This window comes from Polyodon spathula, chromosome 24, assembly GCF_017654505.1.
Source record: "Polyodon spathula isolate WHYD16114869_AA chromosome 24, ASM1765450v1, whole genome shotgun sequence".
NCBI classification, from domain to species: domain Eukaryota; kingdom Metazoa; phylum Chordata; class Actinopteri; order Acipenseriformes; family Polyodontidae; genus Polyodon; species Polyodon spathula.
In genome coordinates, this window is record NC_054557.1 from 24,338,117 (window position 1) to 24,365,485 (window position 27,369).

Below are 27,369 nucleotides of genomic sequence, written 5' to 3' on the forward strand. Positions count from 1 at the left end.
GAGTACCATTACACTGGGTAATGCGTAGCACTGTGTGTAGGTTGACTAGTGCCTACGCAACTAGCGCAACGTGCACCACATGCACTGTTTGCACTCTGCGTCCCAAGCTCCATGTGTATCAGGTACTGTATGCTACATGAACTGCGTACCATTCGTAATCGCACTAGAGTGGCAGAGGTATCAGCATTGTGCGAACCGAGCACCGCACACAGAGTACTAAGGGCACTAAGTGCACCGCGTATCGTGCAGCGTTGTTGCGCACTACTACTGAGGCGCTGGGCACCGTGTGTCACTTATACTAAGCACACGTGCGCTCACATGAAAGAGAGAGTATACTGTTTGTAAGGCCCGACTCATCGAGGTGGCGGGCCTGTGCGGCTGGCAGGGTCTACTCGACAGCGGGGATAGGGCAAGGCCTAGCCTCGTGGAGGAGAACATGGCTGGAAGGTCAACTTTACAGCGGGGACACGGTGATGCCTATCCCCGAGGTGGACATGTGTAGTGTAGGTACAGGGAGAAAGAGTACACTGTTTACAAGGCCTGACTCACCGAGGTGGCGAGCCTGTGTGGCCGGCAGAGTCTACTCGACAGCGGGGATACGGCAAGGCCTAGCCCTGAGGAGAACACGTGTACTCTCAAGAAGAAAAGACAATAATTGGCGGATGACTGCACAGGTAGTCGCTCACATATGACAGACAGATAAAAAAGAGTGGCCTATCACACAAGTGAGGTGGCCACTGAAAGACAGAAACAACTCTGTCTCAAGTCGTTGATTCCAGGAAAGCAGCAAGCCGGCTTTTAGCACGAATGTAAGGGAAACACAACAAGACTCAATTCGACTCGAGAAGCTCTTTCCTTATCCACACTCAGCTAAACACAGAGGTCTTACCTTACCGTCTTGAGAGAAGACTCTTCCTGCAAATGACAGTTTTATTCCCTCGGTAGGCGGGACCGAGTCCGTCATCACAGGTAGGGGCCTTTCGGCAGCTCTGGTATAGAGAGCTCAGCAATACCTACCCGAAGGGCAGGAATATCCCATACCTAATGTAAGTGGTGGTCGTCTTCGAATTGAAAGGGAACTATATCCCGTTTTACCTGTTCCGTCGTAGTCCATACTAACTGTGTGAACCTAAGCCCAAACAACACCCTAGCGCTATTTATTAACTTGTTTGTATCATATGCACTCGCTAGTTATAGCCACAGACACTACACTTGCAGACCCATCTTTTCATAGTAAACCCTGCAAAAATCAAACGAGCTCACCTCGTTTACACACAACGTGTTTCAGAAGCAGACCACCACGAGGGAATGGTCTAGTGGGGTGACTATCATTTCCACTCACTGCCAGCAAATGAATGCAGTTTGCAGGGGTGAAAACATAGGTGTCCCGCTTTCCCTGAGTATCCTGTTTTAGGCAACCTTCCCCTACCAAAAGTCCCGATTTATTCATTTAAGATAATAGCATTATTGGGGAGATGGCATTTCTTTAAACTGGCGTCAATGACGTGCACCAATTATTATATGAATAATAATAATAACAACAACAATACATACATACATAATTAAATGTGTGCAATTCTCACTACATAAAATCTAAAAAGAAACCCGCCACCCCCAAATCACGGAAACAAAAAGTACTTTCCTAATTAGTCTCGGCTACAGTTCACCACAGCAATTACAATGCTTTGTTGCAGGAGCCACCTTCATGTTATTACCTGCCCTGCAAGTTTAAATAATCAGGCTAAACGCAGCTTGATTATCAGGCATACCCCTAAAGACTAGTGAAAGCGCAAAGGTAGCGAGTGTGCTTCGCTGGCTATACGTTTTGTCCAAAAGCCCCTTTCAGCTGCGTAGAAAGAAAAGTAAACATAAATCAGTACACTTTCTTTACATTTGCAAAAGAAGGGCTTTCCTTATGTATGTACAGAACTTCAAAGTACTGCCTGTCAAATTTTCCTGAATCAATCTTAAAGCGTTTTCATCTCCCTTCTTTCTCCTTCTTTTAATTTTGTTCTGTTCGCTAGATCTAGCAATTTCTTTCTTATTTTGGCTACTGTTCTTTGTTCCTCCCCAACAGTCCCCAACCAACTCTACCACAGACAGTGCATGCCTTTGAAATTAAAGGTTTGCTGACATAAATGGTTTGGCAGTTGTTTTGAGCAAAATACGGATTAAAATATGTCGCGAGAGTTATCCGGGGTGTCCAAAAAACGGGAGAGTTGGCAAGTCTGCTAGTGTTTTGCATCTGTACGGCACGAAATCACATTTTTGAGGAAGGGAATGAGCGCCGCCATATGTCTATACGCCACGGATGTTGACTTGGCCTTGACGATGTACGCAAATGTGTTTCGCCATTACACCTTTGTGCAGCCAGCGAATGAAAGACGGTTTTGCTGCGACACTTCCAATCAGAAAGCAGCTTACAGCGGTCTGAAAGTGAGCGAGAGAAAACACAGGCAGAGCGGTGGTTTAAAGAGTGGGTAAGTTAATAGTCTGTTTTAGGGACAAAACAAATGTAAATGTCGCAGTCTTTTACATGTTTAGTATTATCAATACCATACTGCAGGTCCGCACAAGAGGATAATATGTACCCACTGTTGTATTATTACTGAATGTTTTTGGACGAAACATGTTCGTGTTGACACACATTTCTTCATACTCGTGTTGTGAACTGTGCATGGAGATGATGCAGCTGCTTTTTTCAGTTGTCTTTTTTCCAATTTGAGAAATACCTCCTGCTGTATCGACTGGTAAACTCAACGGCGACAGGCCACTCTCATTAATTCCATTACAAGTCTCAGTATTTAAATAGGTAGCGACATGTAAATCTGCTGTAAATAGTGCGAGATGATTCGGTGAAAACGTTTCGAAGTCTTTTTGAAGGCTTCATCAGTTCATTTCGAGTCGAAACGTGTCATTGAATTTAAGTTGATCTTTTAGTATTGTCCTAGATATGTAGTTTATAGTAAGTTATGTGCCGTTATTTTGGGGTGACGTGTTGAATTCGTTACAAGTTTACATTTATATTTAAAAAAATAAAAAAAAAAATAAACTAATCGTTATACTGTAAACAAACGAAGGTTACATATAAAAACGCGTCATTTGCACAGTGTAGATGTAATAATACTACTTTTTAAATATGTAAATTGGTGGTGTTTATATAGTTTCGTTGAACACTGTGGTTTGTGTTAAATAATTTCCTTTGCTTGTAACAGCACACCCTTGTTCACAGCGTCAGCGTAAACCGCGATAGCCCAGCTGCAGAGAAAGCGAAACTCCCTGGCATTGTTGCGCTTCCCCTCCACAGGCCCTTATTCAGTGCTCTGTGGATCAGTTTGTGTACATTCTCCCTCCAAGGAAGTCATTTTTATTTTTAGCTGCAGAGACATAGGCTTCCCCTCTCGTGAAACCTGCTCAACACTACGTGTGTCAGTCTGTGAGCAGAACAGATTAGAAAACCATTCAGGACCATTAGCCAATCAGCTTTCAGCTCTAGCGGCTACTATCAGACAGTAGATGCCTGCTGGAACGTCACAGTTTGGTCAGTGAATCAAATTAAAAAGGCAGTCTGCACGTGTGATGGTTGCTTCATTTTGACTTAATGAAAGCTCAGTTCAGCAAATACTAAACAGACACAATAAGTCCAAATGTATTTTGTCCACCAAAACTAGCCAATCAATACCTTGTACCTACAACAGCAACCAGTCCTGTACCTGCAATTGCAGAACCAGCCAACCACAGCCTCTCGGCTTGACTGACTCTCAGATTGCATCTTTCAACAACAACAAAGCGAGACACTGAAGTTAAATAGTATTGCTCCATTCACATATCTGGCACTGTCCAAGTAAACTATACACAGCTCTGACAAGTAAAAAAACACATACTTGTTTAATAATGTTCATTTTCCTTCTGTTCTCTAATTATGTATGATCCTTTAGGAACGTTTTCAGGACTGTTTTCCTAAATTTTTTAAAGAAAAAATGTTCTAATGATGATAGTGCCCTCTCGATGAAGGCTGTCCCATGTAGTAGTTGACTTTGACTTTCGTTAGCAACCACTTTGGCTCGGGCTGGTCTTCATCGACGGACACTAATGGCTTCAGTCTGGGACAGTCGCTTATTCGTGACGTTGAGAACAGTGTCTGGTTCTGAATGCTTGTTATAAAGTTGTAGGCGTTTCTCTCTGTTGTATTGAAACCCTTGCAGCCTCTTTTTGATATGTTTGGTGCTGGATTATCCTGCTCTCTCAACCCCTCTCTTTGTCCCTGCTCCCCTCTCTAGCGCCCTCTGTTGGAATGGCCACTATGAACAGCATCATCATTCTCGATGACGACGAAGATGAACTGCCCAGCTCATCCACCAGTCACACGCCCCCTCCCAGAGATCCCACCAGTCACGCCCCACAGCAGTCCCACACCCCTCCGTCGCCCACCAATCACACGACAAAGTCAACATTGGATCCTCCCACCTCTTCCAATCACAAGCCTGATCCATCGACTACCCCTTCCTCCTCCACGAATCAGAGCTCTTCTGGTCTGCTGGTGAACATGGCCCTGTTTGATGAGGTAAGAAACTTTGTTTACAAGAGGGTACGGATGAGTTCACTACTGTCAGTGTTCACACACTGCGAGGATCTCTGAATGTTCAGGACCCTGTGTGCAGTAATATCTCTCTCTGTCTCTCTCTCTTTCTCTCTCATCTTACTTCCCTCTCCTGTCATTCTTGCTCCCTCTCTCAAATCCTCTCCCATCTCTCATTCCTTACCTCCTCACCTCCCTGATATTGTCCTACGCCTCTCTTTCATGCTCACTGTTTTCTTTCCCTCCCATGTCTCTCTGTGTTCAGCTCTGCAGTTTTGAAAATTGCCTTATTTCTCTCTCTGTCTCTCTTTCGCTCATGTTTTATTGGAATGACAGTAGTGCTGCAGTATTGCCAAGTCATTTAAACACAAATCAACAATAACATACTGTCACAGATGGCTGGAGTGGGTGACGTCAGACCAGAAACAGTAACCAGGAAATGAATAACACAAAGAGGTGGAGTTGGGTGGAGCTGAGCGATTAGTTTTGCTCAGCATTTAATGAGTGAACAGAACAGTAAATAAAGATTGTATCAAGCAAAAACACTGGACATGGCACATTCGCCAAATTAAAGAGACAAACAAAATGGACTAACACTAAACAAACATGGTGAGCTGATATTTAACTATTACTATTATTATATCCCTCTCCAATCATGTTGTCCACTCACCGAACACACAACCCAGAGTGAGTGAAAACATGCAGCTTTTATACAGCTGTACCGAGACTCGACTGCTAATCAATCAGTCAGTTGGAGTCGCGGTACAACTGCACGTGAATTAATAAAGTGCAATTCCCCGTGCTCACTTTTTATTTGAACATGAAGTGCTGTGCAATCGACGTGCCTAAATACAAATATACATTTTAAACACTTGTGTTACATAGACCCATTTATATCCCGTGTAACAATGACTATACACATGGCACAATGGCAACCTCCCCCCCCTTAAAATTGCAAGTCTCGCTCAAAATCCTGGGCCAAGAACAGGGACTTTAAGGAGTTGATGGGTGGCAATGTTGCCAGTAGCTAGGCTGCTACTGGCCGTTCTGACACTGGGGCGAATCTCTCCTCCCACTTTAACGCTGGCAGGGAACAGCTGCCAATGGTGCGGCTGTCAACAGACGTGCTGACAGCTCCCAGATTGACTCCTTCAGCCAGGGCAAGTCCAGCAGCAGAAAAGCTGCTGGGGTTGGTGGTCTCCAGACCTCCCAAGAGCTTCTGCAGCAAAACTGCTGCAGGGAGAGGTGTTCTCCTGACCTCACCCCCCTTTTTCATAGCCGGCAGCTCCCTCTGGTGGGGCTCTGGCCACACTGACCCCTGCGGCCAAGCAAAGCTGACGGCAACCCCTGGCGAAGCAGTTCCAGCGACTCCAAGCGATGCGGAGCGGCTGGCACCCCAGGTGATGTGGAGCGGCTGGCATCCTTGGGCGAAGCGAGTCAGGACAAGCTGGGGTAAGAGTGTTGGCCCTCTTCTCGGCCGGATGGTTCTTCCCCGTGCTTCCCTCAGCAGCCTATGCAAGGGCTGCTGAGGACCACCAGCATCTATTCCTGGTCCTTCTGGTGCAGGGAGAGCCAGCTCCTGCTCCTTTCCCCCTGATGGTAATGGAGGCAGAAGCAGCTCCAGCTTCTCTCCTTGTGATGGTGGGGGAAGTGATACCAGCAGGCATTCATCCTGTGCTGGTGGAAAGGGACCCAGCAGGCATTCATCCTCTGCTGGTGGACAGGGACCCTAGGGCGTATAGTCTCCTGCCGACGGAGGTGGGAGTGGTGTGCAGTCTCCTGGCGACGGAGGTGGGAGCGGTGTGTAGTCTACCCTTGTTACAGTGGACTGGTGCGGCTCTCCCTCACTTGCAGGGGACTGGGGCTGCTCTCCCTCCTGCTCTGGAGACAGCAGCAACGGCTCCTCTCCCTCTGGCACTGGAGACGGCTCCTCTCCCTCTGGCTCTGGCGGCAAAACCAGCAGGCATTCTTCCACTGCTGGTGGAGATAGGAGCTGCAAGTCGTCTCCCTTCAGCCCAATGAGGATGCAGGTAGGCGTAGCTCCTCCCACTTGGAATGCAATCTGCAGGGGCAGTCCCGTATTGGCAGCCAAGTAGTTGATCACCACGGCTGTCGGGTTCACGAAGGGCACTGGGTAGAAATGTTGTTCCCCGCATTCCCCATCTGTGGCCCACAGCAGGTCAACATCCAGTGGGAGGTCCTCGTCGCTCCACTCCACTCGGGTCCGACACCCAGTCCAGCATCTCCTCAGAGGACGGGAAAGGCTCTGTCTCCTCCCCCCTGAGCTCTATTTCCTCTTCTTCATCCTTCAGTTGTTGCTGCCGCTTTCCCGCTTCTCCTCGTGTGTGTGTGTGTGTGTGTCTATATATATATATATATATATATATATATATATATATATATATATATATATATATATATATATATATAACATTTTTTTGTTTTCCCCCAAAAAACTGCGGTCCCTGCTCTGGTCTGCGTCTAGGAGGCGCTGGTAATCCCACGATGACACCACGTGTCACAAAGACGGCTGGAGTGGGTGACGTCAGACCAGAAACAGGAACCAGGAAATAAACAACAGAGAGGTGAAGTTGGGTGGAGCTGAGAGATTTAGTTTCGCTCAGCATTTAATGAGTGAACAGAACAGTAAATAAAAAGGTTGTAACAAATAAAAACACAGGACACGGCATATTCGCCAAATTAAAGAGACAAACAAAACAGACAAACACTAAACAAACACGGTGAGCTGATATTTTTAACTACTATTATTATTGTTATTATTATTATTATTATTATTATTATTATTATTATTATTATTATTATTATTACCTCAGTCTCCAATCCCGTTCTCCACTCACCGAACACACAACCCACGAGTTGGTGAAAACATGCTGCTTTTATGCAGCTGTACCAAGACTAGATTGCTAATTAATCATTCAACTGGAGTCGCGGTACAAGTGCACATGAATTAATAAAGTGCAATTCCCCGTGCTCACATATTATTACATTTTACTTGCATGTGAAGTGCTGTGCAATCCTCATGCCTAAATCCAAATATACATTTTAAACACTCATGTTACACAGACCCGTTTATATCCCGTGTACCAATGACTATACACCAAGATTAACATACAACACAAAATACACACAGGGGTGGGCACTTTGCCACACATACATATTCTGATCAATGCTAATACTAACAAGTATCATGTGACTCCCCCGTTCCCAGTGTAAACAAGTGAACCCCTCGGTCCCTCCTGTACAGCATATAACCCATACAGCACCCCCCCTCCCTCCGTCTATACTAAACAGAACCCCCCCCCTCTCCCCCCTCTTGTATTTTAACATTAGCAGTTAGTGGTATAACGATTCACTGTGGGGTTCTCCCCAGGAATTCTGTACAGCCAGGCTAGAGAACTTTATAGCCAGGAGCACTTTTAACAGAAAAATAAACTTGCCTTGCCTTAAATATATAATATGACAAAGAATTTGAATATATTGTCTTTAGTTGACTATCTCTGGTTGCTCTTTTTTATGTTCCAAATTTTCTTTTTCATTCCTGTTTTTTATTATGGTAAATTATCGTGCTTGTTTAGGCACCCAAGATTTGACTGGGGAAAGATAATGTAGGTTTATTGGAATGCACTCAAAAAACCAAACTAAAACAAAAAAACAGTAACCTTTTTACTTGTCAATGCATGTGTTTTTGTTTTTTGCTCTTATACATTTTTTGAATGCAACTGTTTGTTTTAACCATTATTTTTACACAACAGAACTCGCACACATTTGGTCACCATAACTTGCATGAAACCTGAGTGTAATAACCCAGCATCTCTGCACTTAAGCATTTGTATGCTGTCTACAAGTGTTGAACTGATAGCCCATCACGCTTTTCTTCTTAAAGGCGTACAGCCTCTATACACGAAACCCCAATATGAGAACACAAGCACCTGGATACATATTTTTACAATATCACAACAAAAGGAATAGGCTTTTTTTTGTTTTGGTGAATATGTATAACTTTTATGTACTATATATCAACTTGCAGTACAATAATACGACAAAATGGACTGAATGATAATACCTCAAAATAATCTTAATATTTTTTAAATAAAGTAGTCGGTGCAAATATAGTATTTGGCGGTGGATTCATGGTCACTATTTTTGCTTTGAAAATAATCGGTTATTTTTTTAAGTCGTTTTGACGCTTTAGCCTGTCAAAGTGCTTAACACAGAAAATCCTCTGATCGGTTAAATATTGGTCTAGTCTGCTAGAGTTGCAATCAATCCTTATTGTTAAAGGCATAGTAGCATCTGCAAGATGGATGGATCAGGTTTTTTCAGCCCGACGGCGACAGACACTTCTCTGGGTGGCCCGCCCAGCTGAAAAGGCTTATGGATGTTGATGTTGATTATGCAAATTCTAACAAAGATTATAGATCATTATTGACTTAAATGCTTAAAAAAATAATAATAATAATAAGGGGCTCCCGAGTGGCACAGGTTTGAGTCCAGGCCTTATAGCCTGGAGGTCGCAGGTTCGAGTCCAGGCTATTCTATTGCCAACCGTAGATGGGAGCTCCCAAGGGGTAGCAAACAATTGGCTGAGCGCCACCCCGGGGGTGGGGGAGGTAGGGCACCAGCGACCCCTGTAGTCTGTCTAGTAGCCTGCGAGCTTGCCTGTAGAGGTATTCTCGGGTCTACCCGGACCCGCAATCCGACCTATACCGAACAGGTTTTCCGGTGCAAAGTTGTCATGCAACACTTGGGTCGGTTCCGGTTTTGTTTACTCAGTAATATACACTCTGTCGATTTACTATTAAAGAGGCTCTCTTTGGTACTAAAAATCATTGTTTATAATTCCTATTTCGTGGATTGGCTTCCCCAGTAGCACATGGCTTGCAAAGCGCAGCAGCAGACCCATATCGAGGGGGTTTCTTTTAGATCATTCTTAAGTCTGAGTAATGGATTTGTTTATGAAGGACGTGAAAAAAAAGTCTGACGTGGGAATCATTTCTTGTTATTGTGCACAAAGAAGGAAAACAAGTTTTGCAAAACACAAATTTTACATCTCAATTCCATTTGCTCTTGTGTTAAGTTTGTAATAGTCATGCATTTACGAGATCATTCTTCAGTTAATTTGATTTTCAGATAATGCATTTATTTTTTACACAAACATATGTTTAATTTTGCAGTCCTCTATGTAGGCTCATGATGGAATAAACACTCTGTAGTTCAGCCAGGTTTCCAGGTTGACTGGAAAAAAACCACTGCTTTAATACTGTATCTAGTCAGTGCATATACTAAGCTGGGAAAATGAAAAGTGTTCCACTGTTTTTCGGGCCAGTGTCGGATCCGGGTCTAATAACAAGAATTCTGCATCACGTTGGGTAAAATAAGAGTCAGCGCAGGGGGTGGTGAGCCTAAAAATAATTGGATATGCCAAATTAGAATAAAGTAATTTGAGATGACTAATTAAAAAAAGAGAGAAAAAACTTCCCTCACAGTTACAGTTTAAAGGAACAATAAGCCCTGTTTTTATAGAGCATGGCATAAAAAACATCCTCACAAACCCAATGTTTTAAGACATGTTAGATAAATACATTGGCATTTAAATACAGTACACCAATTTTCATATTCCTGCTGTCACTAGCCTTTTCCTTGTTCTGTGTAAAATCTGACAAATTTCCAATGCAAACAGAACGATAAATTAAAAAAAAAGTAAAAAAATCAACCCCACTGTCCAAAGGAGAGAAAAGAAAAAGTTTGAAAACTACATTATGGCCTATTTGCATGGAAATAATTGTCTCATTTAAAAAAAAAAAAAAAAAAAAAAAAAAAATTGCTGTTGGTTACAATTTATGAATTATTTGGCCCAGCTTCTGCTAGCAGCAGTCCCTTCATATGTTGCGGCTGCAGAGATGCATTTTACTTTTTGCTGTCATATTTTAATCCAAACTTTACAGGACTTTGCATAGCCACTTAGATTTGCATTATCTTCAGTGAATACAACTGCATTGTCATTTTTCCAAACGGTACATTAGTACCCTTCCTTTCCTGCAACGGAACTTTGCACAGCGACAACTCCGGTTGATAATTTTATTTGGCGTCTCCATACTTGAATATGTATAATATCTCTTTCATACTTGTATGTGGATTTGTTATTAATTGACTTCCTGCCCACATTGCAACCAATATATGTGGAATATCTCTTTCTTACATGTGTAGGCCTACTCAATCTACGTACCACGTTGCAACCAAAAATGCGTCATATACTGGAGTGCGCAGAGAAGCGTTTCGCCACGTGGATTCACTTACACTTATGCAGTATATTACTAAGGCCCTACCTATTTCACAGCCGTAAAAAAATTACACTGACCGTGAAATTCATTCTTCACCGTGAAAACTGTCTTTTGGTGTACTTTTATCCTGCACTTCAATGCAATTAAATCACTCTTCTCTCCTCACTGATAGGTAGATGTGGGCATCCAGGGCGGGTTTAGTATCGTAGGAGATCTCAACTGATATTGTTAAGCGAGCGCCCAAAATTCAGTAAAAAAATATCTACAATAATTACTGCAGTGGATCTTGTACAATAATTTGGCATTCTGCTGGTGGCAAACTATTTTGTACAACTTGCAGTGTTTTATTGGAGCACATACATCAGGCTACGATCCTCAGACTCAGACAGCAATCGAAAACAAGTTTTTTTTTTTTTTTTTTTTTCTTTCTGAAACAGCATCACGTGACAGTGTTAAATAATAGTAGTTTCGCGCAAGACAGACGGCTACAGTTGGCACTGATTTAAAACGAAATATCTATAAAATATATTAAAGCAGGTTACTCTTGATCTCAGAATCATCATCCTGCATTTGTTCACAGACGCATATTCTCAGTAACTTTTAGAAGCAGCAACACAGATTACGTTCTTGACAGTAAGTTAATATATACAAAACATGTATTTAATTTCATGGAATATTCGATTTCATTAAAATATTATTGCTTTTGTTATCGTGGGGTCCCAATCGATATATAATTAGGTTATTATTGTTACAAGCCTAGTACTGACCGTACTTTACTTACGTTTTTGCTGTGGGCAAATAGTGGTTGTCATTGCAGTGCGTTCCTCGTAGATAAGCATTCGGCAACATGAAAGAACAAGAAAACAAATATAACCCTGTACAGAAAGCTATTATACAGAAACGTGATTTGTAAAATGTGCCGAACAGAAAGGAAATGTACTGGCAATACAAGCAATCTTTCCACCGACTCGTGAAGACGCCTCAATCTCAATGTAGATTGCAGTGCTGCTGCCACTGGTACAGAACCCAACACCAGAAACCACCTCCAGCTACATCGGACTCACTGCCTTGTTACAACCAGGCCAACATTCTGCACGGGCTAAAGCAATTGCACCGCCCATTGCCAAGTTCATATGCAGTTTGCATTGCAGAGCACAATGGCTGTGCTGTGTAAAGTAGGGTGTTTTAAAGGAGGAATAGCCCACATAATTGTAAGTATTTGTCTATTTTTTCATGTATCGGGGTACCTTATCAATACCAGCTCGATAGGTGTTTTCTGTGGTGAAAAAAGGCAATCCCTCTTACTGGTTTTTATTTCCCTATGGTCAACACTGAAAGACTATTGTTTGGTACATTTTAAGGTGTAAACACTTTAGCGAAGAATGAGCAAGATGTTAAATCCTTGCGCAATTATAAAAACAATTATTTACATTTATAAGTGTTCATTTTTTTTATTACTGTTAGTGAAGATTATGTTATAAATGTTTCATGTAATAGATATTTAAAAATAGCATGTTTTTGCAGTTGGTAGCTTTTCCATACAAAACACAATGCTGGTCTCATTACTGAATTACTCTAATGTATGGTGAAATGAATGTTTCATAGGGGCAGATCTTTTCATGAAGACTGGAATAAGCCAGTTGATATATTTCAGCAGTTGATCTCACGTCGGAATGTTATGCACTTTTCTACATTTTAATAAAAACAAGGAAACATTCTTTAAGTTATCTTTGTTATTGTGATCTTGCAACAAATAAAAGCCCTGTTTTGTGTTGTGTGATGTTGCAACCTGTGTATTGAGGTACGTCTCGTATCGCTGTGAAGCTAAAGGTACAAACCACTAGTAGCAGTGTAGTGACTCCACACTGCCTCTCAGGCTATGACAGGCAGACTCACTTGCTCTGCTGTCTGCTCCTCCTCTCCTGGCAGGAGCGCCAGTATCGATGAATCAGGGAAGGATGTAAATTCTGTCATCTGACTTGAGGAATTTATGAAAATATTTTTTCCTTAATTCAGTGTATTTGGAGCAGATCAACAGAAAGTGCATCTCTGTCTCTCTTTTAGTCTGTGGTTCTCTTACACAGCTTTGCAGTGTTGAAGTTGTCTCATCTCTCTCTCTCTCTCTCTGTCTCTCAGTTTGTGCAGTTCTGCTCAAGCCTCACCCCTGACCACCCTGAGGTGATCTCGTACCTGTGTTCGAAGCACAGCCAGGCCAGCGAGCAGTATCTGGGGTCCGTGGAGTTCCGCAACGCGCTCGGGCGTTGCCTGACCCACGTGCAGAGCCGGAGGAGTAAGGTGTACGTGTTCATCAATGAGCTGTGCACCGCGCTGCGCGCAAACTCGCACAAGCGCAAGTTGCAGCTGAGCCATGCTGTGGAGACATGCGACCCTGCGGGACCAGCGCAGGAGCAGGTGCAGGTGCAGGGCACAGGGGAGCAGCCAGAGCAGCAGCAGCAGCAGCAGGAGGAGGAGGAGGAGGAGAGAGGCAAAACTGCCAAGGCATCCAAGAGACAGGTGAGGTCTGTTTTATTTATTTATTTTTAAACTATGTATGCTTTCTCTCTCACTGTCTCTCTACACCTGAATTAAACTCAGTAAGCTTTATTGATTTATTGATAAAAATTAACAAGTTTTGCCAAAGCAATGTATAACAAACAGTACTAAAACATTTCCCTCTCCTGACATCTTTCACCCTCTGTAGCAGGGCGGTAGGGAGTCCTGCACATTATTAAAAAGGGGGCAGGACAAAGCCCTGCTCTAAAATGTTTTTATATGTGGATTTTGGAACATTTTGTTTAGATATCAATTAATAGTTGGTCTTAGAATACAACTCACAGAATGGGTTAGAGATTAAGCCAGATTCTGGTTCAATTTCTACTTAGACAGGACAATCTAGAAATAAAACAGGTTTTCTTAGGAAATTACAGTTGATTTTATGAGAGTTTGTGGCAGAGTGCCCACCCCTGTGCTATTTATTTGTGTTTTATGTTGTATGTAGTGTGTCAGTGTTGCTATGTATAGTCATTGGTACATGGGATATAAATGGATAACACAAGGGATTTAAAATATTTGTATTTAGGCACGAGGATTGTACATCACTCCACGTGCAGATTAAAAAGTATATAGTGTGTGCACACAGGAGTGCGCTAATTTAATTCACGTGCAGTTGTACCGAGATTCCAATTGAATGATTGAGTCTCAGTACAGCTGCATAAAAGTATGCATGTTTCATTTATTTAGCAATAAACCGGCGAAGCAATCACATTTACCATATCGCTCTCAGTGCTGTGTGTTTTCTTCTGGTCTGATGTCACCACTGAAGCCATACTGTCACAGGGTTATAAAAACTGGCTACTTCAAAGAGAAATTGGATTGAACCAGATGCTTTGAAGCTAGGATTAAGACAAATGGACAATCAACAAAGTGATAAGAGATTTGGGTCTTTGATTGGTTTAAGGAAAAATCATGATGTCACTGAGATACTGCATTTAAACTAAAATACTGAAATGTTATTTGTATTGCTCTGATCTGTGTTTGGAAAGAGAATACCTGCAAACTGTTGTCACCATGTAACCTTTTAGATGTCTGGTTGTAGCTTTGCAACTTTTATCTTCAATAAACTATACTTCTCTGAAAGCCAAAAGAAGAAGCCTGTGACTTCTCTTTTGTTTCTTCTGATGTGTCATCTGCCACATTATTGTTTTGATTTAGTATTTATTTTTAGAACGGGGTCTCCCCCTCCACCCCTGTGCAATTTATTTGTTTGTATTATGACTTATTTCTGTGTAAACATGACGGCGAGAGCTGTGTTGTTTTGACGGCGTATCTGAATGTTTTTGTTTTATACTGTTTGGTACTGTGGATGGGATCCACTAATTAGAAAACTTGTGCAGAATGTGACCCGAAGGATTAATAGATAATTGGTAGCTGGTTAATCCCTCGGTCACTAATATAAAAACAGTAGGATCAGTGAAGGCAATTGCCCAACCTGACTCTTTATTTTGTTGTGTTTCATGTTTGAGATTTGTTTTATTTAAAACCTTTATTTTCGCTCTGTGAGCAGTGTTTTCTGTTTAAATAATTATTTTATTTGATATTTAAAATAAAACAGCACATGCCATCCTGTCACACCTTTCCTTTCTCCCTCTCTTCTCCTTACACTCTTTCCATCGTTATCTCTCCCTCACTCTGTTGTAGCACTGTGATGGGATAGTGGTGTGACTTGTTCACTGTGTGTCCCTCAGGCTGTGACAAGTCTCTATGTACTGGCCAGCCAGTATGACTGTGTGTATGTCCTAACACCCAGCAGGACTGACAGTCGGGCATGTTTGGGAATTCTGGGAAAGAACTGCAGAATTTAGGGAAGAAAATGTCCCTCATTTTGCTGTATTTACTGCAGTGTAATAGAAAGTGCATTTCATTTACACATGTTACATAAAATAAAATATAATGTTTATAACACACAATATCAATCACTCCCCCCTCACTTTCCTTCTTAATAGAATGTAAACAATATAACCCCCCTCCCCGTCTAATTTAAGAATAAACAGTGTACTTCTATTGAGTGTCTACACACTGTCCCACAGGTTGGGACAGACACACACGTACTAAGCTGCCAGCTCAGCTGTCAGAGCCTCCTCTCCCAGCAGGATCCTCATTTTCTTAGGGTTGTGCAGATGTGGAAACTGGGTCAACTGACTTGAGAATTTAGGGAGGTATGTGTCCCTTATTTGGCACTATTTGGAGCAGGACAGCAGGAAGTGCACCTCTGTTTCGACTTATTCCAGCTTACAGTGACTGCACAGCCTGTTCTGTCTGTCCAGCCAGCTCTTTTTTTGGCAGCCAGTTTCAATGGTCAGGCTGTGGTCACTGAGTCTGTACTTCATTAGAGTTTGTCTTTGTTTGGGATCAATTATCTTGACAAGATATTGTGCAGGGCCCGATAGCATTCCAATTTGTTAATTTTGTTTCATTATATCAATGCTCAATATATGTAATTTTATTGTTGAGAACAATTTGTTTAAATGTTATTGCTGTAATTTTGTCATTGGCACTGTTGCCAAGCTGTTGTTTCTTTGCTAATTGTCTCAGGCGGTCTCTCTCTGAGAAGAGCTGGTTGCTTTGGAATGGTTTGTGCTGGTAGGAGTGTAGGTAAGCATGGCTCAGATGGACCCAGAATTTGGCTGCTCTTTTTTCAATGGGTAGCAGTAAGGGGAAGTGACCTAGTTCAGCCTGAATCACGTGGTTGAGGCAGTTTCTATGTATATGTAAAATGTTTTTACAGAATTGTAAAGGAAATTTTCAATTTGACTTTTATCCCATGTTTTGTAGTTACATTTTGAAAGTGGACCCATATTTCGCTGCCATAAAGAAGGATTGAATGTTTAACACTATCAGAGATTTTTAGCCAGATCTTTTTCTGGGGGGTATATTTGTAAAGTGTTTTCTTTATGGCATAGTAGGCTCTGTGTGCTTTTTCCATCAATGCATTTATAGCCATATTGAAGCTTCCTGACGCGCTGGTGGTCAGACCCAGGTAAACGTAGCTAGTGGTGTGTTCCAGGGTTGTGGTTCCCAGAGTGAAGTGGTACCTGTTTTCCTGTGATCTGGCTTTATTCTGGAATGTCATAACTCTAGTCTTGTACATGTTTGCTGTCAGTGCCCAGGTCTGACAGTACTGCTCTAGCAGTGACAGGCTCTGCTGCAGCCCCTGCTCTGTGGGGGACATCTAGGACCAGGTCATCTGCATAGAGCAGAATTTAATTTTTGTCATGTAGAGTGAGGCCAGGGGCTGCAGACTGCTCCAACACTGTGGCCAATCCATTGATATAGATGTTGAACAGTGTTGAGCTCAGAATGCAGCCCTGTCTCACCCCACGCCCTGAGTGAAAAATTCTGTTCTTTTGTTGCCAGTTTTCACTCCGCATTTGTACATTAGAGTACATTAACTTGATAACGTCATAGACTTTACCCCCTACACCACTGTGAAGGAACTTATAGAATAGTCCTTTGTGTCAGATTGAATCGAAGGCTTTTTTAAAATCAATAAAGCAAGCAAGTATTTTACCACCTTTTTTTGTTTTACATGTTTGTCTGTTAGAGTGTGTAGGGTGTAAATATGGTCGGATGTGCAATTGGTTTGGTAAAAATCCAATCTGACTCTTACTGAGGACACAGTGTTTGGTAAGGAAAGCCAGTATTCGGGCGTTAATGATACTGCAGAATACCTTCCCCTGATTTACTGTTCACATAAATGCCCTGGTAGTTGTTGGGGTTGAATTTGTCTCTACTCTTAGAGTACTACTCTTCCCAGCGACAGCGAGTGGAAGTGACAGCGAGTGGGAGAAGTACAGGCGTGGAAAAGTACAGAGCAGTTTAGAAGCAGTAAGGAGAAATTGCATCTTGAATTGCTTTAATCAGAAAACAGAGGACATTGGGGAAACACAGCAGCAGCTCAAAGCCAAACAGCCGCTGTGTTTTTCTGATAACAAACAAGCTGAAACTCGGAGTAGCTGATTAAAATTCAGCGCCGTTCTGAGACACGGGCGAGGGGAGGAGCCAACAGCACAGCAGAACAACGCAGTTAAACGAGGCAGTCTTCCCAGCGACAGCGAGTGGGAGAAGTACAGGCGTGGAAAAGTACAGAGCAGTTTAGAAGCAGTTTGAAAGCAGGTTGACGCCTGCAGAAGAAACTAAACTTCAAAAAAAAAAACCTCAACATGGTCTTCAAACCAGTAATCTGTGACACCTGCTTGATGTGGGAAATCCGAGAAAACCCAGCGGAGCTAAACCAAGTGTGCGTAAATTGCCGCGCTATCCAGGATTTGCATAAACTAGTAAGTATGCTAGAAATGGAGCTGGAAGAAGTGAGACAGCAACAGGATCTTGAGGAACTGGCGCACCCACAATTCATGGAAGTCTGCATCACCCCTAACAGACTGAAAGCCACCAGGGAGATAGAAGGTCAGAACAGCTGGGTTCAGGTAGGCAGAAGCAGGGAAAAAAAGAAACTTCGTCAAACACAACCACCAGAAATCAAAACAACCAACAAATTTGAGTCACTTCAGAATTTTGATGAGCAGAACCAACAACAAGAGAATGAAAGGAACAACATCCAGGACCCCATTGACAGTGGTGACCAGACAGCAAAAAGAAGGGAGGTCATGATTGTTGGGGACTCCATATTGAGAAACACAGCAAGTTCAATTTGCAGTTTGGACCCTCTTACTACAACAGTGTGCTGCCTTCCGGGAGCCTCGGTCAAGCACATCACTGAGAACGTGGACAGGCTCCTAGAACGAACAGGAGACGACCCGGTAGTAGTCGTCCACATTGGTACAAACAACATTGGAAGAGACAGACCAAAATCCCTGCAAAACAAATTCAGAGAGCTAGGAAGGAAATTAAAAGAGAAAACCAAAACTGTGGTATTTTCTGGTATACTACCGGCACCTTGCAAAGGACCATATGGACAGCTGGAAATAATTAATCAAAACGCATGGCTGAAGACGTGGTGCACACGGGAAGGCTTCACCTATCTTGATCATTGGACCACATTCTACAACTGGCAAACTCAGACCACAACATGGTCTCATTTGAAGTGTTTTTTAAAACCCCAAAAGTAATGACTAAAGCTAAGGTTTACGATTTTAGAAAAGCAAACTATGAAGGTATGAAACAGAGACTAACAGAAGTAGACTGGAGTAAAATAGAGAAAACACCCACAGAAGAAGGATGGTTGTTCTTCAAAAATGTAGTACTAGAGGCGCAAAACAATTACATCCCTAAAGTAGACAAATCTAAATGTAAAACTAAATTGCCAAAATGGTTTAATAGATCAATTGAAAAAAAATATTCAGCGAAAAAAGGCACTTTACAGAGCATTAAAAAAGGACCAAAAAGAAAATACGCAGAAAGAGTACATAGAACTGCAAACGCAAGTCAAAAAGGAAGTTAGAAAGGCCAAGAGAGAAATAGAAATGAACATTGCTAAGGGAGCTAAAACCAATTCCAAAATGTTTTTCCAATATTACAACAGCAAGAGAACATTCAAAGAGGAGATTAAATGTTTAAGAGATACAAATGGCAAAATCGTAGATGAAGAAAAAAAATAGCAAATATATTAAATGATTACTTTTCACAAGTTTTTACAAAGGAAGATACTGACAACATGCCCCACATGTCATCCAGTTCCTATCCAGTTTTAAATAACTTTAGCATAACTGAGGCAGAAGTGTTAAAGGGACTAGGAGCTCTTAAAATAAACAAATCCCCTGGGCCGGATGAGATCCTCCCAGTAGTACTCAAAGAAATGAAAGAAGTAATTTACAAACCGCTAACCAAGATCATGCAGCAGTCTCTTGACACAGGGGTGGTACCGACAGACTGGAAAATTGCAAACGTAATACCGATCCACAAAAAGGGAAACAAAACTGAACCAGGTAACTACAGACCAGTAAGCCTGACTTCTATTATATGCAAACTTATGGAAACTATAATAAGCTCCAAAATGGAAAATTACCTATATGGTAACAGGGTCCTGGGAAACAGTCAACATGATTTTAGGAAAGGGAGATCGTCTCTAACTAACTTGCTTGACTTTTTTGAGGATGCAACATCGATAATGGATAATTGCAAAGCATATGACATGGTTTATTTAGATTTCCAGAAAGCTTTTGACAAAGTCCCGCACAAAAGATTAATTCTCAAACTGAACGCAGTTGGGATTCAAGGAAACACATGTACATGGATTAGGGAGTGGTTAACATGTAGAAAACAGAAAGTACTTATTAGAGGAAAAACCTCAGAATGGAGTGTGGTAACCAGCGGTGTACCACAGGGATCAGTATTAGGTCCTCTGCTATTCCTAATCTACATTAATGATTTAGATTCTGGTATAGTAAGCAAACTTGTTAAATTTGCAGACGACATAAAAGTAGGCAAACACTGTTGCAGCAGCAAAGGTCATTCAAAATGATCTAGACAAGATTCAGAACTGGGCAGACACATGGCAAATGACATTTAATAGAGAAAAGTGTAAGGTACTGCACGCAGGAAATAAAAATGTACATTATAAATATCATATGGGAGATACTGAAATTGGAGAAGGAATCTATGAAAAAGACCTAGGAGTTTTTGTTGACTCAGAAATGTCTTCATCTAGACAATGTGGGGAAGCTATAATAAAAGGCTAACAAGATGCTCAGATACATTGTGAAAAGTGTTGAATTTAAATCAAGAGAAGTAATGTTAAAACTGTACAATGCACTAGTAAGACCTCATCTTGAATATTGTGTGCAGTTCTGGTCACCTCGCTATAAAAAAGATATTGCTGCTCTAGAAAGAGTGCAAAGAAGAGCGACCAGAATTATTCCGGGCTTAAAAGGCATGTCATATGCAGACAGGCTAAAAGAATTGAATCTGTTCAGTCTTGAACAAAGAAGACTATGTGGCGACCTAATTGAAGCATTCAATATTCTAACAGGGTATTGACAGTGTCGACCCAAGGGACTTTTTCAGCCTGAAAAAAGAAACAAGGACCAGGGGTCACAAATGGAGATTAGACAAAGGGGCATTCAGAACAGAATATAGGAGGCACTTTTTTACACAGAGAATTGTGAGGGTCTGGAATCAACTCCCCAGTAATGTTGTTGAAGCTGACACCCTGAGATCCTTCAAGAAGCTGCTTGATGAGATTCTGGGATCAATAAGCTACTAACAACCAAACAAGCAAGATGGGCCGAATGGCCTCCTCTCGTTTGTAAACTTTCTTATGTTCTTATAAATCAGGGTTATCAGTCCTTGGTTCTAGATCTCCGGGAAACAGACAGCTCTCAAGACCAGGTTAAGTATTTTGAGCAGGGCCTCCTGCAGATTCGGGCTGCTGTGCTTCAGCATTTCATTGCTGATGCAGTCTGGGCCGCTAGCTTTTTTGGACATAAGTTTGCGAATTTGGGCGCTCAGCTCCTGCCTATTGCATAGGTTCTTACACACTGCCTTCTCGTGATATATACAGTATATACAGTACCAGTCAAAAGTTTGAGTGCACTTGCTGGAAACTAGGTTTTTTTCATAGTTAACATTGTTTTACGTCGTATACGTTTCTTTAAATACTTGAAAATGAAAACACATGCTACTCCTTATGTTTTGTTTTGTATATTGTATCAAAGCAATGTTCAAGAAAATTGAAAATTGTCTCTAAATTTTGGATTCCTCAAAATAGCCACCCTTTGCCTTAACAACAGCCTCACAAACACGAGGCATTCGGTTAACAAGTTTCAGCAGGAAATCGCCCGGCATGTCTTCCCAGCTCTTCTGCAGCAATTCCCAGAGATGTAGGGCACTTGTGGATAGCTCCGCATTGACTCTTCTGTTCATCCCATACAAGTTATGTGGGATTGAGGTCTAGAGACTGGGCAGGCCAGGTCATTAGATTGAGTTGTCTTTCTCTTTCCTCCTTCGCCAGATAGTTCTTGCACAACTTTGAGGTGTGTTTTGGGTCATTATCTTACTGAAATGAAGGACTGCCCAACTAGCTTGGTAATCCTGATGGAATGGCATGCCTCTGAAGTATGCTATGATAGCCATGCTGGTTGAGCTTGCCATGGACTTGGTAAAGATCACCAACTCTGTCACCAGCAAATTAACCCCAGACCATGACACTGCCTCCTCTATGCTTGACAGTGGGAATCACACATGCAGAACTGATGCACTCACCCTCTCTGCGTCTTACAAATCCTTGGCGGTTGGACCCAAATATTTTAAATTTTGACTCATCGGTCCATAAGACCGACTTCCATTCCTCAGATGTCCAGTTTATATGTTTTTTGGCCCAGGCAAGTCTCTTCCTCTTATTCTGCACTCTTAACAATGGTTTCTTTGCAGCAATTCTTCCAGTTAGGCCAGCTTCACGCAATCTCCTCTGAACAGTTGATGTTGAAACATCTGTACTTCTAGTAGCATTTAGCTGAGCTTGTATTTCAGGGGCAGTTAATTGCAGACTTGTGACTTGAATGAACTTCTCTGATTCTGAGGTCACTCTTGGCTTGCCTGACCTTATTTGGTCCTCATGAGTGCCAATTTCTTCAAATCATTTGGTCTTGGCCACAGCAGTTACAGACAGTTGCAAAGTTCTTGCGATTTGTCTTAAAGATTGACCTTCATTTCTTAAAGTAATTACAGACTGTGTCTTTTCTTTGCTTAACTGGGCGTATTTTGCCATTTTCTCCTCCCTTACATTCAGGAATGACAAACTTGTGCCTATCCTACCTATATTTATAGTAATCATGGACCCTCACCTGTTAACAATAATTGGTGACAAAAGTTGAATTAGGTAACATGCTAGTTAGCTCAGAGAACATCTAACAAAGACACTTTTATACTTAGGCCAGTGTTCTAACACATGTTATACACATTTCAGACTTTTAACTGACTTGGGCTTCAGACTGAAATCCCTTTGCTTTGGGTGACCATTTCATTGATATTGACAAGATTTACATTTTCATTTAAAAATGAAATTTTTGAATGCAGTTCACTTATGATTATCAGCTTATACAAGTACACGTATCATATAATGAAATATTAAGTGTTTATAGACAATAAATCTATATATTCCTTTAAGAGTTTTAGTGGGGTTATTCTTGGCTCACTCTGATAAGGCTAAGTCTTAGGATGTAATTGTGTGTGCTGCGCTCATTCTTTAAATAATTTTTATATAAAATATGCAATGCAAATATTTGTAAATAGCATGTTTACACAGATAACCGTAAATAAGTGTACATAGCGTCTCGCTTTGTTTCAATTTGACAAATTTGTCAACACTACTCTGTTTTAAAGATCGCTCATTTTCAGTACAATTATTCAGTGAAAGTGGATTCATAACTAAATGTACTACAGTGTTCCCCTTGTCTGGTGAAATAAAAATAAAAAAAGAGATAATTAAATTCTACATACTGAAATGTATTATTTTCTCAATAATAGTCGGTGAAATTCAGTGCTTACCCTGCATATTAACACCCCGCATCTGCTCACGAATGGTTGGACAGCTGTCAGATCTTTTACTTTCCCATTGGCTACTCACTCTCCTTCAATTTTCATGCTTATGATTGGACAGCTGCGTAAAACTTGGCAGATATTTGACTCTCCTATTGGTTCAACTTACAGTCAACTTGCACCTGAAACAGACACAGTTTATGTCCCACCCAGCTAACTTATGATTGGGCTACCGCAGAGACAATGTAGATATTCAATTGGTTGATCATATCTCAAAAGCCATTAGGGGAAAAAAAAAACAAACGTTGCGTACGTACAAGCACATCATAAGCGAGCAGCACTGTCAACAGACTGCTGTGACACTTTTGTTGGAAAACATGTTTAAAACTTTATTTTCCCACACTACGACCTGCCAGAAATGTGTTCACGATCCATCATTTAAAAACAGCTGCCGCGGGCACGATGGCCTGGCTTCGCGGGCACGACTTTGAGGACCACTGCTCTATACAACTTTCAGTCCATTTATAACTGGGTTTGAGTTTAAATAACTTGCTGGGGGGGGGGGTTCTTGTTCTTGGATGTTGTTTTGTATTGACCGTTTTTAGTTATACTATTATTTCATTGTGGTCAGATCAGTTCAGTGCATTTCATTTCCCCCACTCGCGTGACACTGGCACATCAACAATGCAGCTCATCCCATCTGTTTAATACACTGAAGACGGGCTGTGTTCACTCAGAAATGCAAGCGCCTAAACCTGCTGTGCACATGCGCAGTAGCAACCAGCCGTCAGCCAGGACTGGTTATGATTGATTTAAAAAGGTCTGGATAGAGTGCAACCCGGTAGCAAACATGTTGATCAGGCGAACAGTGCACGTGTGTCAAGATAACCAAGGCTAAATACAAACTGCACAAAACTTGCAGAGTGTTACTTTGCAAAACAACAGAACACGTTTCATATTGCTATTTTAAAAGTCAAATTATCCTTGTCTATCTTTTGTCTATCTTCTTTTTATTTTCACATTTGTTTCACATTCCACATATATTGTTGTTTTCATAGTTTTTATTTGCCTTTATTTCACGCCATTTGTCCCATTTTCTCCCGAGGCGCCGCTCTTAAGCAGGGCTTCTTGCCACTTTTGAGCATGAGCTTTCTAGAGTTCATAAAACATGCGAAATGCATCTAGGTATGTTAGGTAGAGTGAATATGGCTGTCCAACTTAGCATGCCTACTGAAACACCATAAAGAAGAACAATAAAGAAGTGTCTAAAAACCGAAACATACATCATTGAGTGCATAAATTTCTGTGGAGCTTTTGGATTGGCCCTACGAGGTCATGATGACATCATCTAATCCTGGTGTGTTTTTTGGACTGGTAGATTCTGTTTCAAAGATTGACCAGGCCATGGAAACACACTTGTAGATGGCCACAGTCTTTAAAGGCACCTCAGTCTGTTCAAAATGAACTTCTAGGCTGCATGTTAGAGGTTTGCAGGGAAAATATTGTGAAATAACTGAAGCAGTCTGATTATGTTGCTGTTCAAGTGAAGGAAACCAGTGACATTACAAATATATGCCAAAGTGTACTAGTTTTTAGGTGCATTGTTCCCAAAACTGGACGTGGTGTTGAGCATTTTTTTGGGTTCACGGAGTTGAAACATGGAAATGCTGAAGCTATCTCCACTGCCGTTATGCAACAGCTAGGTGCCATAATCACAGAATAAAATGAAAAGGCTAAAATAATTGCACAGAGCTATGATGGAGCTAGTGTAATGCGTGGCAAGACTGGTGGGGTCCAGAAGCTTGTAAGGGACAAATATCAAAATGCACATTATGTCCGTTGCTATGCCCATCAACTAAATCTAATGATGAGTCAAGCAGCAAGTCAAGTTTCAGAGGCTCAATTTTTTTTTCTGACTCTCTGGTTTTTCAACATTTCTCTCGCTCTCCAAAGAAAACTGCTGTTTTGGATGGTTGTAAAGAAAAGACTTCCAACTGCTCTTCAAACCAGGTGGAATTTTCATAGTTGAGCAGTGAGGACAGTGTTTGAACAGTGTGACTATCTACTGGAGTATTTTCAAACAATCAGCGATTCAGGAGACTTTGACAGAGTGCTGCAGAGTGACTGTTTTTATGAGTATCAGGTAGCTTTCCTAGACAGTGTACTAGAAGAAACAGTTCAAGCATATCCAATGCTTGGAAAGACCTCTTTTATGCATTGACTTACAAACAGTGTATGAAACTAAGATTTTAAAAGTGCTGAAAATGCATTAAGTATGCTTGAACTGATGATATATAAAAATTTGGTTAAAACATTTCCGGAGATTACAAAACTACTGAAGATAGTTATTAACACTCCAATAACTATAGCAGAGGCAGAAAGGTGCGTCTCAACACTGAAACGGATAAAAAAAACTTCTTGAGAAACAGTATGAAAACTGAACAATTAAATGCTTTAGCCATGTTATCAATTAAAAAAGACATGATGACTGACATTCCTGACTTTAATAATAAAGTAATTGAAAAGTTTGCCACGATAAGACATCGCAGAGCAAACTTTTTGTATCGCTTCCAGCAAGAAACATCTACCACTGAGGTCGGCCACCCCCACAGACCCTACCCCATCAGCTACATCTGAGGTGTGAACATCCAATAATTTTGACCACCAGCCGCCGCTGGGTCAGATAAGGGTGTTTGTTGCCTGACTATAAAATAACTTATTAATTCTGGGTCTATGTCAGTGTGGCAGAGCAAAGCTCTGCCCTTTAAATTGGCAGGGATGGGGTTAATTTCCCCTACCTGCCTGGGTTTATTATGTTCAGGTGGCTGGGGTTGATTAGTTGATTAGGTTGATTAACGATCAATCAGTGCCCAGCCACCTGACATAAAAGGAGGCCTCTGCTTCCCATTTGAAGAGAGGGAGCTGAGGAAGCAGGTTGGTGTTTGTGGTTTTTTGTATTTGTGGATCCAGTGAAGGCATTGCTTTATTTGTGTTTAAATCCCTTTATTTTGCCCTTGTGCATGTTTATTTTGTGTTTATTTATAATAAAAGTATATTTGTTTGAACTGCAGTCTGTCTCTGGGCCTCTGTGGTGCTATCCCACTTTTTAACACCAAATGTGGCAGGCTGGCGAGTGGATAGAGGCCCAGAGACAGACTGCAGTTCAAACAAATATACTTTTATTATAAATAAACACAAAATAAACATGCACAAGGGCAAAATAAAGGGATTTAAACACAAGTAAAGCAATACAAAAACAAAACTTGCAAAATTAAGGTTTCCAGGCTGGGCAATGCCTTCACTGGATCCACAAATACAAAAAACCACAAACACCAACCTGCTTCCTCAGCTCCCTCTCTTCAAATGAGAAGCAGAGGCCTCCTTTTATGTCAGGTGGCTGGGCACTGATTGATCGTTAATCAACCTAATCGACTAATCAACCCCAGCCACCTGAACATAATAAACCCAGGCAGGTAGGGGAAATTAACCCCATCCCTGCCAATTTAAAGGGCAGAGCTTTGCTCTGCCACAGTCAGTTATAGCATACCCGACAACACTATTTCCTAGAGCCGAACTGTATGTGAATCTCTTCAGAGTTCCCCCGGTCCTGCTGTTAACTATGTACAGACCCAGGTCTTTACAGAGCTGCAGGGCCTGCTTCCCGCTCTTGTTTACCACACTGTCGTGGCTTTGTCTTTGGGAGGTTACAGGTGTGTGTAATAGAGAGGCACTTGCCACTATGTGGGTGTTTCCCTCTGTGCTGATGAAGTCGATCTCTCTGCCAGTCTTGGCATTGAGATCTCCACACATCAGGACAGAGTAGGGTTTGGAAATGGGTAATTTGGTTCTGGATGTCGTGAAAGTATTCCTGTTTGTGGTAGGGGGAGTCAGAGGGTGGCATACAAACCGCACACATGCATGTGTCACTTTGCTGTTGGAACAGTGCACCTTTAATTTTGACCCATATATGTGACTCTCCTCTCTTTACTGGGGTGGTTTTTAAGTTCCTCTCTATCACAAGATGATGCCCCCCAAGTCTCTGCCATGCCTGACCTGCATTTGTTTCACAGAGGGCACTATTGGCTCCCTGTATTCTGATGGACAGTGGGTGGACATGTCAGCTGTGCACCACATCTCCTGTCTCTCTCCTTTCTCCTCTCACAGTCTCTCTCCTCTCTCTCAGATCCGGTACCTGGAGAGCCTGTTGAAGGTGTACTCTGATGAGATCCAGAAGCTGCAGGAGAAGGAGTTGGGATTGGAGGATCTGGAGGACGAGGACTCCATCTACATCCAGGAGCACAGGCTCAAGCGCAAGGTGACACTATCTATTAACATTGCAAATCCATTCTCTCACATCTCATTAGCTTTAACATGATCACTGGCCCTTTCTTTAAAGGAGTGCTGACCATCTTTAAAATCCATTCTTTTAACTCCTATTAACTTTATTAACAAGATCACAGGCCCTCCCTTTAAGTTGTTCTGACCAAGGCTTCTTTA

At 41.8% G+C, this 27,369-nt stretch overlaps 1 protein-coding gene across 1 annotated transcript in view; it reads left to right on the forward strand.

Moving 5' to 3' along the window:
• The first annotated feature begins 2,331 nt into the window (after positions 1 to 2,331).
• The window catches only part of LOC121298974 (death domain-associated protein 6-like), a 37,390-nt gene continuing 12,352 nt past the window's right edge, over positions 2,332 to 27,369 (forward strand). Inside the window, exons 1-4 of the mRNA XM_041226380.1 lie at positions 2,332 to 2,476; positions 4,281 to 4,564; positions 13,018 to 13,395; positions 27,056 to 27,187. Coding sequence (XP_041082314.1) covers positions 2,332 to 2,476; positions 4,281 to 4,564; positions 13,018 to 13,395; positions 27,056 to 27,187 — 939 coding nt within the window. The remainder of the gene's footprint in view (positions 2,477 to 4,280; positions 4,565 to 13,017; positions 13,396 to 27,055; positions 27,188 to 27,369) is intronic.